The sequence below is a fragment of the Marmota flaviventris genome, chromosome 7 (genome assembly GCF_047511675.1).
Source record: "Marmota flaviventris isolate mMarFla1 chromosome 7, mMarFla1.hap1, whole genome shotgun sequence".
NCBI lineage: Eukaryota > Metazoa > Chordata > Mammalia > Rodentia > Sciuridae > Marmota > Marmota flaviventris.
Genome location: NC_092504.1, coordinates 142,719,537 through 142,734,630, shown reverse-complemented (window position 1 = coordinate 142,734,630; position 15,094 = coordinate 142,719,537). Strand labels below are relative to the sequence as shown.

Genomic DNA, 15,094 nt, shown 5'->3' with positions numbered 1-15,094 from the left:
TTGAGCCATAAAAACTTTCTTTTTTCTTATTTGTGGGGCTGGGAATGAAACTCAGGGCCTCATACGTACTAGGCAAGAGCTTTGCCACGGAGCTGCATCTCCGTCCCACCACAGATCTTCAGAGGTCTCTTGAGGAACTAAATTATGCTTTCTGCTATAATTGGGGAGTTATGTTGTGACGCTTACTATAAACTCTGTAGTCTTTTACTTTTTGTGCTACTGAATAATTATTTTCTAATGTTTTTTCAAATTGTGAAAGTAGACCTGACATTTTCATTTTTAATTAAATATACTAGGTGAGGGTGGTTCATAGTTTACAAATTCAGGCCCACAAGTGAAAGTATTACTTAGCTCTTGTAATGCCAGCTTGTTTTTTCGTAATATTTACAGGAGAACTACTTTGGGGAAGATGACATGTACATGGATTTTGAAGAGGTCATCTCCAGCCCTGTGCTGTCACTGTCCACATCATCCAGCTCGGGATGGACTGCTGTTGGAATGGAGAACGGAAAGAAGGAAAGTGAAGGTTCAGCCAAGCCAGTTCACCCTCTCACCCTGCGTCCTTGGGACATCACTGTACTGGTTAATTTGTACAAAGTTCACGGGCGTCTTCCTGTTGTAAGTATTTATAGATCAAGAGAGTCCTAACAGTTATTAGGGCATCCATTCAGCATAGGAGTCTCCGTGTGTGTTCCTGGGTGCAGGCGCACGCATGCGTGCACACACACACACACACACTCACACACATTTAAAAGGACACAGCTTAGATTACAGAAATTTAGACTTTATCCCTTTCACTGTTAGAAAGCTGGTCTAGGACATCACATTTTCTTAGTTCTTGTCTTCAGACCCCACATCAGTTTGGGTCCTTATGGTGAACCTGTTATAAAATCAAGCTCAGGCTTGACCCCAGAGAATGAATTGGGCAGAGGTGTAGATCCAGCCCAGCATCCTGGTTCACTCTGAGAATGCCCTTGACACTCATGGGGCTTGGAAACTGACTTGGACTGAGATTGTATGGCCCCAAGAACCAGGAGCATTGAGATCAGGCCATATAGGGAGGAGAATGCCCTGGAACAATTTGCTCCATTTCACATGCCAGCACTGTGTAGCAGAGAAGGCACCTCTGGTGCCAAGGGCAGCAAATGTCCTTGCTTGTGCAGAATGGTTATTTTTGATGACATATACTGTTTTTCCCTTTGAAAAAGCAAATTCTCTTAATCATGATAAGTGGTTTTGTTTTCCTAATATTCTGTTCCTCTTTAACTTCTTCTGTCTTGTGGTACTTTTGTTAGCATGGAACTACTGATGGTCCTGAGTGCCCTACTGCTTTCTTGGAAAGACTATGCTTTGAAATGAAAAAAGGATTTCGGGAGACCATGCTGCAGCTTGTCTTGTCACCCCTGAATGTGTTTGTCAGCGATAACTATCAGGTAATATGAAAGGAAAGGTGGTAAAGAATTAGAGACTTATTTTTAGTACTTAGGGGGTCAAAATAGTGTGTTAGCTTCTGTGCCTGGAATAGGTGGCTCTTTCAGTTAAAGATTTATGACTGTAATAAGGAGTTCTCATGTCTGTGTGTGTGTGTATGTGTGTGTAAAACATGTATAAAATATAAATGTGAGTTGTTTCAAGAGTCTCAATTTTCTTTTTCTGTTTTTCACTGCTCCCATTTATGTGACACCAATCATATTTTATCTCTTGTTTTTAGAAATGGAAAAAATACTTTCTAACTCTCTACTGTAGAAGGGAAAAACTACCTGTTCTAACCAGTACCATAAACATTTACAACACGTGTAGCTGCAGGCCAATGATTTATTCTTATTCATCTAACATTAGACATTTTTGTATTTCTTCACCATATTTAAGAACCTCCTTTGGGAAAGAACCAGTGATATTAATCAAACGGAGAATTATTATATCTCTGGCTGGATTATCACTTTTTAAATTATTTTTTAAATGCCAAGTAGCTTCTCTTGGTGCCTACTACTGATTTAAAAAAAAAAAATTATTTTTTAGTTGTAGTTGGACACAATACCTTTATTTAATTTATTTTTTTTTATGTGGTCCTAAGGATCGAACCCAGGGCCTCGTACGTGCTAGGCGAGTGCTTATCACTGAGCCACAACCCCAGCCCCCTACTACTGATTTTAGGGAACTTCCCTACCTCTGTTCACATTATATGATTTAGGAAATGGATTTTTTTTTGGTCTCCTCTCTATTTTTTAAATTTGTTCTTATTAGTTATACATGACAGTAGAATATATTATGACATATCATACATACATGGAGTATAAACTTCCAATTCTTGTGGTTATACATAATGTGGGGGTACACTGGTCATATATTCATACATTAACATAGCAAAGTTATGTCTAATTCATTCTACTATCTTTTCCATTTCCCATTCCTTCCCCTCATACCCCCTAACCAATCCGGTGAACCTCCATTTTCCACATTGTGATTCAGCATTTGCATACCAGAGAATATTAAGCCTTTGTTTTTTTTGGGATTGGCTTCTTTCACTTAACATGATTGCCTCCAGTTCCATTCATTTATCAGGCAAATGCTGTATTTTCATTCTTCTTCTTGGCTGAGAAATATTCGTTGTGTGTTTATATCATCCATTCATCTGTTGAAGGGCACCTAGGTTGGTTCCATGGCTTAGCTATTGTGAATTGAGCTGCTATGAACATTGATGTGGCTGTGTCACTGTAGTATGCTGATTTTAAGTCCTTTGGGTGTATGCTGAGGAGTGGGATAACTAGGTCAAATGGTGGTTCCATTCTAAGTTTTCTGAGGGATCTATTGTTTTCCAGGGTGCTTGCACCAATTTGCAGTCCACCACTAATATACGAGTGTATCTTTTCCCTCCACATCCTTGGCAACATTTTTTGTTAGTTATATTCTTTATACCTGCCATTCTGACTGGAATGAGGTGAAATCTCAGTGTAGTTTTAATTTGCATTTCTCTAATTGCTAGTGATGGTGAACATTTTTTTCATATATCTGTCAACCATTTATATTTCTTCTTCTGTGAAGCATATGTTTAGTTCCTTTGCCTGTTTATTGATTGGGTTATTTTATTTTGTTGGTGTTAAGTTTTTTGAGTTCTTTATATATCCTGGAAATTAATGCTGTATTTGAGGGGCAGGTGGCAAAGATTTTTTCCTATTCTGTAGGCTCTGTCTTCAATTCTTGATTGTTTCCTTTGCTGTGAAGAAGCTTTTTGGTTTGATACCTTCCCATTTATTGATTCTTGATTTTACTTTTTGCACTTTCAGAGTCTAGTTGAGAATTTGGTTCCTAAGCCAACATGATGGAGATTTGGGCCTACTTTTTCTTCTAGTAGGCATAGGGTCTCTAGTCTAATGCTTAGGTCTTTGAGCCACTTAAGAGACAAGTTTTGTGCATGGTGAGAGATAGGGATCTAATTTCATTTTGTTACATATGCATTTCCAGTTTTCCCAGCATCATTTGTTGGAAGAGGCTCTCTTTTTCTCCAGTGTATGTTTATGACATCTTTGTCTAGGATGAGATAACTATGTTTATGTGAGTTTGTCTAAATGGAGAAAAACTGGAAGCATTCCTTCTAAAAACTGGAGCAAGACAGGCATGCCGTCTTTCACCACTTCTATTCAGCATAGTCCTGGAAACCCTAGCCAGAGCAATTAGAAAAAAGGAATTAAAAAAAGATACAAGTAGGAAAAGAAGAACTTAAACTACCACTATTTGCCGAGGACATGATTCTATATTTAGAAGACCCCAGAAACTCCACCAGAAAACTTCTAAAACTCATAAATGAATTCAGCAAAGTAGCAGGATATAATATTAACACCCATAAATCATTTCCATCCTTATATATCAGTGATGAATCAACTGAAAAAGAAATTATCCCATTCACAATAGCCTCAGAGAAAAGAAAATATTTGGGAATCAATCTAATAAAAAAGGCGAAAGACCACTATAATTAAAACTATAGAACACTAAAGAAAGAAATTGAAGAAGACCTTAGAAGATGGAAAGATCTCCCATGTTCTTGGATAGGTAGAATTAATATCGTCAAAATGGCCATACCACCAAAAGTGCTATACAGATTTGATGCAGTTCCTATTAAGGTTCTAATAGTGTTCTTCATAAAAATAGAAAAAACAATAATGAAATTCATTTGGAAAAATAAGAGGCCCAGAGTAGCCAAAGCAAACTTTAGCAAAAGTGAAGCAGGAGGCATCATGATACCAGACCTTAAGTTATACTACAGAGCTCTAATAACAAAAATAGCACTGAAACAGACCTGAAGACCAATGGTACAGCATAGAAAATGAATTTTAATACAAGACAAATAAAATTATAAATGGGAAGATGAATCTGACAGTCCAAAATCATCAATAGGTGGTCATTATTGTGAATTATATGTGGTAACTGAGCATTTTTTAAAAAATAGCATATTCCTTTTCACTCTTTAGCCATAGCTATGTTTTTCTTGATATAATTTTAGTTTACTTTCTTGCATTTATATGTGGACACAGCTGAGATTGTGATAGCTAAAAATCAATACATGGTGTGTTTTAGACATTGTTTTTGGTTGTGCCACAGAATGGGTGTTTCCTTCTTTTAAACTTTTTTGACTTTTAAGTAATTACAAATTCAGAGGAAATTGGCAAGATAGCACAGAGACACACCATGTAGACTCTTTACCTTGTGCTCCCCATGGCGCGAGACTCTTATGTAATCATTGTGCAGTATCAAAACCAAGGACATTGATACTGGTTCAGCATGTGTTTGTAGTTCCGGGTTGTATTACCACATGTATAGGTTTGTATAACTCCACCATTGTGAACTCCTCTATCTTCATAATACCAAGCTTGCATAACAGTTTATTTTAGCCTTAAAATACCTCTTGTGCTTCTCTGCAATTAGTGGTTTATAAGAGCTGGGGACAAGTGTATTGAGAGGAAGTACATCCCCGTTTTTTAATTTGTTGAAGAAATTAATAAAGAGAAATGGGGAATCTCTTATGGGCGAGTTCTGAGCATCTTAGTTGAGTGTTGGTTTGTTTGTGAGTACTTAATAGTGCTTTACTTTTATTTTAACCACTGTACTTTCAAAAAAGGCCTTATTGGACATTCAACAAAACAAAATAAATTATTTTTAAAGAATGCATTTCCACAAATGTGTTGAAAGCAAGGAACACTAACCCTGTGTGATGGCCCCCGCACACAGATGAAACTAGGTGGAGAGACACCTGTGAGCTGTCTCAATGTAGAATGGTGTCTTGAAGGTCCTGAGAATACTTGTGAGAAAATCTGACTCCTCAGTCAGCAGCATCTCTTTTTAGTATTGTTAGGTGAGATACTGAGGGAACAAGACAGAAATGGTCCTTACCTAATGAACCTGGTGGAGAATATAAATATGGAGATTAAAATAAATAATTCATAGTGTAAAAGTGCTGGAAGGAGAGGTAGACATTGCTTTGGAAGCATGTAATTGTTTGGAGACAAGAATGTGGTCAAACTTGCCTTTTGAAAAGCCCCTGTGGTTGTTGACTGAGCATCGAGATTCAGAAGTGAATGCTGGAATGCTTGTCAAAGTCTTGGCAAAAAGAGTCATAGCAGTACAGATAGAAGAAGGTCAAGGGTATTTGCTGAGACAGACAACAAATTGTGAGGTAGATTCTACAGAAATGGCTGATTAATGGGAAGGCATTGCCTAATGTCCTTGATCCTGTGTTCTTAACAGTGGTCTGTGGAACTAGTATTCCATGGAATGCCCTGTTACACTTATCCTTTTTCTTTCTAAATGTGTCTTACAAATTTTCTCTCACTATAGAGTAAGTATACAAGTATTCTCTGCAAGATAAAAGCTATTCTTTTATTTACATAGTCCTCAAAATCTTCATGGATCTGGGTGACCCTCCCCTGCATTCTTCATGTTATGGTCATATTGGTCTTTATTCTTCCCTTTTTTTACTCTCTTGATATTTTAATCTCATGATTCCTGGCCTTCCCACAAAACATTGGGCTCTGGCATTCCTTGTTAGTGCCCTAGTTTCTTTTTCCTGGAGGCAGTTACCAATCAGACCAATTAGGACTTAGCTATCAGATTTTTGTAGTCGGGCTTTCAGAGGTACTGTCACTGACGTAGCTGAGGGCTCATAAAGATTGTCAGAAGTAGCTTACTTCTGACAATCTTTATGAGCCCCCAGTTGTGGTAGCGTGATTTAGAGTAGTGTCCAGCTCCAGGAGGGTAAAGCAAGTATGAATCATGAGGAGGTTTTGATGTACTTCTTAACGTCTTCTTGTTTCCAGCAGCGACCCCCCGTGGACGACGTACTCAGGGAAGGGCACATCCATCTGTCAGGTCTGCAGCTGAGAGCGCATGCTATGTTCTCTGCAGAAGGGCTTCCTTTGGGAAGCGATTCCTTAGAGTATGCCTGGCTAATCGACGTGCAGGCTGGAAGCCTTACAGCCAAGGTCACTGCACCACAGGTACGGTCCTCCCAGCACTGTGACCTAACACACCTCCTTCTCCTTCCTCCCAGCTCTCCAGGACAGCTTGTGTGACAGTGCACTGATCACTGCGTTTCCACTGAGGAGGTTCTGGGGGAGCGCTGGTGGACTGTCCTCCTTGCTGTTCAGGACTTTCTTAGCAGTAGTTGAGTCAGAGGCAAGGGTCACTTTCTGAGCTAGATATAATTGACAGTATTATGTAGTTCTAGAGATAGTCACAAGAATTTGAGACTTTCTTTGGGAAAAACTCAGGATGAGAACTGTTCTAGAAACCAGATTAATGTATTCTTCAAATTATACTAGTTGGCCCTCTGCAATTAAAATAACCTTTGGTTTCCCCTAGTATATAGAATAACTTTATAAGAACTTTGCTTTCTAGTATATTTCTTAAGTAAGGTTTGAAACTCACCCTTGTGTTGCTGAGGATTCTTGTCATGTCCCAAAGCAAGATCATATAATCTGTGCATATGATCTAGTCTTAATGGATACTGGTTTTTGAAATAATGGATTTACTAACAAGTAAATTTGGTCTTTAGAGCTAAGTGTGGTCCCTTTGGATAAGTTCATCCCTAACACAATCTGACTGACTTTTACAAGGCTCAGAGGCCTTAAGGATTATTTAGTTCTAGAAATAGACAGCCCAACTTTAATTGAAGAGCTGTGTTGCTGTAACGTTTTACCTGTTGAGACATATATTTATGATAATATGAATGCTTTGTATTTTAGGACTGGAATGTGGTATAAATGTTCATACTCCATTTTGGTAAAAAGTTACAGAATAGGTATGAAACAAAGAATCAGGTGGTAGCAGGAGGGAGGTAAACCAAGAATCCAAGTACCTTGTATACCTCAAAGAAGCTGTAGTAGGAGGGCAGCGACACTGATCTCCTAAAAAATAGTAGGAGAATGAATGAAGTTGAAGGTGGTATTTTGGAGTTGGATAACATCTCAGTATAATGTTGGGATATAATGACATGTAAACAAATGGGTGAAAAGAAATGAATATATACAAAAATGCATGACAGGGAACATTCAGCACTTACTGGCTTTGTAACTGTCTTCTTCTTACTATTCCCCGTTTCTTGTCCCTAAGTCTTCAAGTACAAACTTGTATATAACAGAGGAGCTTGTTCCTGATGAGAGGATAAAGTCATGCTGAACCCACAGAACTGGATGCAGTTTTATTCTGAGGACTAAGAGTTCCTGTGTTTATAAACCATCATTATAAGATAACCCTTTCTTTCTGCACTGCACTCTCGTCATGGATTGCATGCCTCATGAACCTGTAGACACTTAAATGTCTTATCATCTGAAATTCATGTTTTCTAATAGTTGAAATTATGAACTGCTTTGGGGGTTATAATGTAATGTATAACCATTCCTCAGTATGTTTATTGTTTAAACAGCTTGAATCAGTTACAAAACTAAAGCACTTTTTAATTTAAACTATAGATTTGAAGAATTGATATATCATTAAACTTTTAATTACATAAACAAATGTGCCTTATAGTAATTCAAAATACCCAGTTTTCCAAAATTGTAGCTCAGTATGATAATGATAATTAAATATCAAAAAAATTTACATCAAAGTTGTTTATTATGAGACAGAATTTTAGGTGCTTTTGTGTGCAAAGAATGTATGACTTTGAAGAAAATTGTTTGTTTTGGAAGTTGCTGAAGGGGAACTTTTCAGCTGAAATAAAGTTCATTTTGGTGATGCATTTTACCTTTCACAAATGAAGAGGAACACAGGCTTCCGAGTGATGTCGAGGTAGAGGAAGCTCTTGCTAACAGGCAGGTTATCAAGCAGCAGGTGTAAAGCAGCATTTGTGCTCTTTCAAGCCAGCTGATGTTCTTCACGGGTTGCTGAGTGCCAAACCCTGTTTAGGTGCTAACCGTATTGTCACCCTGTCCCTGGTTATCTTAGCTGGCGTGTCTCTTGGAGTGGGGACAGACATTTATTTTTCACGTGGTGTGCCGGGAATATGAACTGGAAAGACCAAAATCTGTAATCATATGTCAGCATGGGATTGACCGTCGAGTCTGTGAGTCCAAGGTATGTTAACAAATGTTAGCAGTATATACACATGTATGACTTTTTTTTAAATGGAAGATCAAGATTCAGCTTTAACTAAAATGTGTATAACCATGAAGTAAACAGTATAGTTTAGCTTTTTTTTTGGTTAATTATTGTGTAAATTCTTAGTCACTATATCTAAAATATAAGAGAATTATTAAAACATACACATTCACGCATATATATTTTTACTGTTAAAATTTTTATCTTAGTGTATTATTTGCAATATGGCTGTGTCTGTAGAAGATTTAGAAATTGAAGCAACAGGAAGGAACAATTCCTTATGTGGCTTGATTTGCAGACCATTCTGGAACATGTCTAATATCCTACAATGTGATTAGCAATGTTGGACATTGGCCAGATTTCCCGATTCCAGATCTCATTATCTTTTCAGGACATGGAACTGCCTTGATATATGTCATTATGGTTCCTTCTCAGGATTTAAAAAAGTAGACAGTGATCCCTAGAATGTACACAGTGGCACTGAAATGTGTGGTGTTTTGTGCAGTAAATACTCTCCCTGGTGAATTTGGAATGGGGACTTATTTCCAAAAACCTAGAAATTATGGAAATTTGAAAAGTGTAAAAGAAGACCATTATTAACAATTTAGTTTTTCTTTCTTATTTGGATTTTTTTCCATACAAGCTATATTTATGTGCTGTAATATTATTGTGAATTAAAGTAATTTATTGTGCTTTTAATTTTATGTCTGAAAAAGTCACACTATGCTTATGTGCTGATAATAAAGGAAATAGCTCTTTAAGTTTTGATAAAGTGTTTTTCCTTTTGGGAACCGTCCCCTTACTTATATGTCAGGCAGTTAGTTCTTATGGATAATTCACACATACCTTTAGGTTCCCCGCTTTAACTCAAAGCTTTTATGTGACATGAAATTTTTTAAAGTCAAGTATATTGGGGTATATTTTTACATATAGTAAATTCACCCTTTTTAAGTTGACTGGTTTGAGTTTTTGACAAATGTTCTAATCATGCTAGTAATGATTATCACCAGTAACAATAGAGAACATTTCTGTCATTTTGAAAACTTCCTTTGTGTCTCTCTGCCTTTGTCTGGAGCAGATAGATCAGGGCAAAGCGTCAGTGTCCCGAAGGCCCCGACTGCAGTCCTGGCGGTGCCGTAGTGAGCATGTTTACATGCTGGCGGGTCAGGACTCCCTTAGTCTGCCATTTCCTCAGGTTTATTGAAGTAGGTGATGTGCAGGCTTCTTCCAGCCTAGGCATTACCAAATCTGTATTTTGGGAACAAAACAAAGTTAAATTTGTGTGGATTGTCCTAGGTATCACCGTGATATTTACAGTTGTTTTATCTGTGGATGTGTGAAAACAGTGTGTGCAGGGTGGGGGGTATTCTCACAGGGAGACCGCCTACCTCTAAACTCTCAGACAATTCTTACAAACTTGGACTATTCTTATTGAGTCTTGGCAACAAATTTATGTGTATTAAGTGAAATAGGTTTGCTACTTGGCAATTTTGATGAAAATGGCAGTTATATGAGACTAGTGTTCTATTGGGAACACTTAGATTGCTGATGGCTTTATTTATCATTGTAAGAGAAAGAAATTTAACTGACTGATTACTCTCACCCCCATACTGGGGATTTAACCCAGGGGCACTTTACAACTGAGTTGCATCTCCCCCATCCCCGCCTTTCAAAAATTTTTTGAGATAGGATTTTCCTAAGTTTCTTAGGGTCTTGCTGAGTTGCTAAGACTGACTTCAAACTTGGTATCCTCCTGCCTCAGCCTTCGAAGTTGCTAGAATTACAGGCATGCAACACCTTGCCCAGCTAACCTACTGATTAAAAAAAATACATATAACTAGAATTTCATTTGTTTAAATAAGGAGAGTTTAGTTAAGTATCACAACAGTGTGTTGCTTGTGATGAATTAATTATACAATTCTTTTTCATTTTAGTTGAGTTGTATTCCCGGGCCTTGCCCAACTTCAGATGATTTGAAATACACTATGACTCGTTTAGCAGTAGATGGAGCTGATATTTATATTGTGGAGCATGGCTGTGCTACAAATATAAAGGCAAGTGTTTGTCTTTTTCTTGGCCTGTGTAATTTTTTCTTTTACTATGCCAAACCTTTATATCTTGAGGTACAACACACTTTATAGCTTGTCATCTCACAGACTAGCACATAACTTTAGAAGATATCTTCCTGAGTTTTACTCATTCATTTTGTCTTCCTCTATTGTATTTTAAAGTACTTTCACCACTTTTTAATTCTAACTGAATTATTGTGACATTGCTTTATGAAAGTGTGTATGCCAGTGTTGTAAACAGGTAGTGCCAGAGGATTTTGCTGAGTACTGGCAGGTTTCGAACATTCCTGTTTCTTGCCCTGCTCCTGGGGACATTGGTTTGCCACCTCTGCACTCTGGGTGGCTGTTGCGCATGGCCTTGTTGAGTGGTTGTGGCTCCTTTCCTCACTGCCCACCGACTGGGCGCACCTGTCCTTGATGCTCTTGCTCCTCTGCCTCTGTCCTCTCTCGGTCATTGCAGCTCTGCTTCTCTTCTATTCGTGAATTTGCCTTTTCTGTTTCCCCCCTTTCTAGTATTTTCCTTTTTTTCTTCTAAATATCTTTTCCCTCTGCTTGAAATGATTGCCTGCTCTGTAGATGATGCTAGGTTACTTAAAAATACAGAGGTTCTAGCTTTTTTTCATTTGTTTCATTCAACTTTAGATGGGTGCAATTCGGGTTGCAAACTGTAATCTCCACAATCCATCTGTCGGGGAAGGAATAAGTGCTGCAATTCAGGATGTTCAAGTGAGACAGTACATTGAGCAAGTCAATAGCTGCAGAGTTGGACTTCAGCCTGCAGTGCTCCGGAGGGCCTACTGGCTTGAAGCTGGGTCAGCCAATTTAGGACTTATTACTGTTGATATTGCATTGGCTGCTGATCATCATTCTAAACACGAGGCACAGAGACATTTCCTAGAAGCTCATGATGCCAGAACTAAGAGGTAAGTGAAAATTTTAAGAATGGAAGCCATCTTAGGTTCAGATAAAAAGTATTAGAAAATTATAGAGAAAATTTTTTTAGGAGTGGAATAAGGACATTTGGATTAAAGACTCGGCGTGATGACACTGCTGCACTTCAGTGAACTTATAAGAACTTTTCACTACTTTTTAATTCTAACTGAATTATTATGACATTGCTTTATGAAAGTGTGTATGCCAGTGTTGTAAACAGGTAGTGCCAGAGGATTTTGCTGAGTACTGGCAGGTTTCGAACATTCATAACCTTACCTCAAAGAATTTTGTTGTATATCTTTCCAGAATTTTAGGTGTAGTTTTCTTATACTTCATATATGTACACTTATACTTTATACTTTAATCTTTTTTAAAAATTTTTAATATTTGTTTTTTAGTTTTTGGCAGACACAACATCTCTGTTTGTATGTGGTGCTGAGAATTGAACCTGGGCTGCACGCATGCCAGGCGAGCGTGCTACTGCTTGAGCCACATCCCCAGCCCTATACTTTAATCTTATACGGTTTACAAAACTGAGACTTTTGATATGCATTACCAAATTACTTCTGTGAGAAATTATTTCAGCCTACATCCCCTGGATTTTAGGAGAGTCCTGTCTCACTGTGCCTTTGCTACCTTTTGAGGGTTTATGATAACTGAAAGGTTAGGTCTCTCCTTATTATACATTTCTTTACTTCTGAGACAATTTTTTTCACATACTAGTTAGCTGTTTTGACTTGTCAATATCTTATTAATAGTCTGTGTTCATTTATTTGAGTATTGATATTTTTCTTACCAATTTTTTTTTTGATACCAAGGATTAAACCCCGGGGTGTTTATCCTCTGAGCCACATCCCCAGTCCATATTCTCAAAAACTAAAGAACCTGGGTTTCTTGGTTGGTTGTTGCTCAGGAAGCCAACCTGGTGCAGTGCTTGTTTTCAGTTAAGCTAAGTGGCAGAGCCAGGTGCCCTTGAAGCTGGGGAACTGACTCCTGGGGACCTTGGGTATTCCTTGCAGCTCCTTAGGCCAGCTTCAGAACTGTGCTTGTCAGGAATTGTGACGAGCACAGATCTTGTACTACTTACAGGCTTCGCCTGTCAGGGGATAATTTTTATTTTTTTTAAATGTATGAGTTAAAAAACTGAATTAAATTTATTTTGAAAAATAGAAATTGTGGTTGTTTTGAGAATGTTTTAAACCTGGAGCTAATTGTCTCATTTTTTTAATTTTGTATTTGCTTTTTTAATTCTTTGCTTTTTAAATATATACTATATTTATTATCATTATTCTACTTATTTCCATCTCACTGTGGTAAAACTGCTTTTTTTTTTTGAAAGGCAAATGATTAAAAAGATATACCACAGAAAAACTAAACCTTTTCGTTTGTGTTTATGTTATTTTAATAAGAGTTGTGTTTTTTTCTTAATGTGTTCTTTTCTGGGTCTGTCTGATTGTGTTAGGTTGTGGTTTCTGTGGCCTGATGATCCCCTGAAGAACAAGAGGTGCAGAAACAAGTGTGGCTGTCTCGGGGGCTGCAGGTTTTTTGGTGGCACGGTGACTGGCCTGGATTTCTTCAGACTCGAAGAGCTGACACCGTCCAGTAGCTCTGCATTTTCCAGCACAAGTGCTGCAGAGTCTGATATGTATTATGGACAGTCTCTACTACAGCCTGGAGAATGGATCATTACTAAAGAAATCCCCAAAATCATAGATGGTGAGAAAATGTGTCTCATGCTAATCTTTTATTATCACTACTCCTAAGCCATCCTGAGAGAACATCTGTGTTACTTTGTTCAAATTGATTAATTTTTTTGAGGGGTGTTGTCAGTAAGGTTTAATATAATCTCTATTTTTTTTTTTTGCATATACTGTAACAAAAGCCAGAAAAGACTAATAATTGTTTTCAAAGTTACACATGTCCAAAGTAGATCTATTCAGATCTCCTACTGTTGACATAGGTGGCTTTCCTCACAAAATTTAAGCTAAATATTTCCTTATATATTATTATTTTTTATAACTCAGCTTCCAGATATATACTGAGGAGTAACTGTCCTTCAACTTTGTTTTACCAGCCTCTTTTTATAGGAAAATGTATTGACAATATCATTTGTATAATTGGCCCCCATGTACCAACCACTTTTGCAATACTCTTAATTTTCTTTTAAATCACTAAACTTAAACATGTGAGAAGGAGAAATCTGGTCTTTCATTAGAGTCCTTGGGATAACTTTGCAAATCCACTAGTTTGGTATTAACAGTACATGCTAGCTTTAAAGGGTCTCAGATTGAACAACTTTGGAAACAGATGTTCCTTTAGTTATGTAATCATCTGTTAAGCATAATGTTTATTGTTCAAGTTGCTGTGCTGCAAAAATGTGAAATGTAGACAAGTTTGGATGTTTCACTAACATTTAACCTTTTTTCCTTAATCTATTCAAAAACATAAGAGTATTTAGTTCTGCTTTTTGACAGTAGACCAAAAAACAGGGGGGTGGTGAGGGAGCTGTAGTTTTGATTTTAAGAATCTTGTCAGATATATTTCCCCAGGTATAGGTATTAGAAGAAAGAAGTGGACCATGTATGTTCAGTACCTGTTTAAATGATTATTCACTGAATAGTAATACATAGCCATGTACATGCTATTGTAAGATCATTTTACTTTAGTAGTTTTACCAAAGTAAGAGCAGATTATGTTATAAAATCAGCAAATAACCAAAACTTCTTGGCATTTAAAGGATAACGATAGATTTTTGATTTGTTGAGTCTCCTGGGAGCTGAGTATAGCTGTCTAGTGTCAGGCTAGAATAAAGAAGCTACACTAATAGAATTGAGGGCCCACTTAGTTCCTCTTATGTACAAGTGGATTGAACTCGTTCTTTTTTCCGTTTCACATTTGTAGTTGAAGTAAATGTTGCTTCTATTCTAGGTGTGTAACTCTTGTACCCCTGAGTTCTGTGTGGAACTGCATTCCATTCAGAAGGTCTCCTACTAGCAGGTTCCTTTTCTTTTTCCTTTTTTTTGGTACTGGAGGTTGAACTCAGGGGCATTCAACAACTGAGCCACATCCTCAGCCCTATTTTGTGTTTTTTATTTAGAGACAGGGTCTCACTGAGTTGCTTAGTCCTTTGCTAAGTTGCTGAGGCTGGTCTCAAACTTGAAATCTTCGTTTCTCAGCCTCCCGAGCCACTGGGATTATAGGCGTATGCAACCAAGCCTGGCTAGCAGGTTTCTTTCCTTGGGTGATGCAGGGGTGGCTGGAGGAAAGAGAAAGTTGAGCAAGAGGTAGTCGTCCCCCCGCCCAACTTCCCCTGCACTGTGAGCAGCTGCAGAGCTTTTTTTTTTTTTTTTTTTTTTTTTATTATCCCTTGCTCCCTCCCTTATGTGACACCCCTTGGGGCTCTGATGATGCTTAGAGGCAGCTGTGCTCCACTCTGCTGTGAAGTCTTATTCTTTCATTCATAGAGCCATTGAGTGGGTGCTCTGTGTCTGAGGCATTGGCTG

At 37.8% G+C, this 15,094-nt stretch overlaps 1 protein-coding gene across 5 annotated transcripts in view; it reads left to right on the top strand.

Annotated features, from left to right (window-relative positions):
* The window catches only part of Bltp1 (bridge-like lipid transfer protein family member 1), a 200,419-nt gene that overhangs the window by 71,262 nt on the left and 114,063 nt on the right, over window positions 1-15,094 (top strand). For 4 of the 5 annotated variants that reach the window (XM_071614729.1, XM_071614732.1, XM_071614731.1 and 1 more), the window contains exons 21-27: window positions 391-618; window positions 1,296-1,433; window positions 6,309-6,488; window positions 8,437-8,565; window positions 10,524-10,643; window positions 11,301-11,581; window positions 13,054-13,307. In XM_071614729.1, coding sequence (XP_071470830.1) covers window positions 391-618; window positions 1,296-1,433; window positions 6,309-6,488; window positions 8,437-8,565; window positions 10,524-10,643; window positions 11,301-11,581; window positions 13,054-13,307 — 1,330 coding nt within the window. The remainder of the gene's footprint in view (window positions 1-390; window positions 619-1,295; window positions 1,434-6,308; window positions 6,489-8,436; window positions 8,566-10,523; window positions 10,644-11,300; window positions 11,582-13,053; window positions 13,308-15,094) is intronic. The other variant, XM_071614730.1, reaches the window with a different exon arrangement.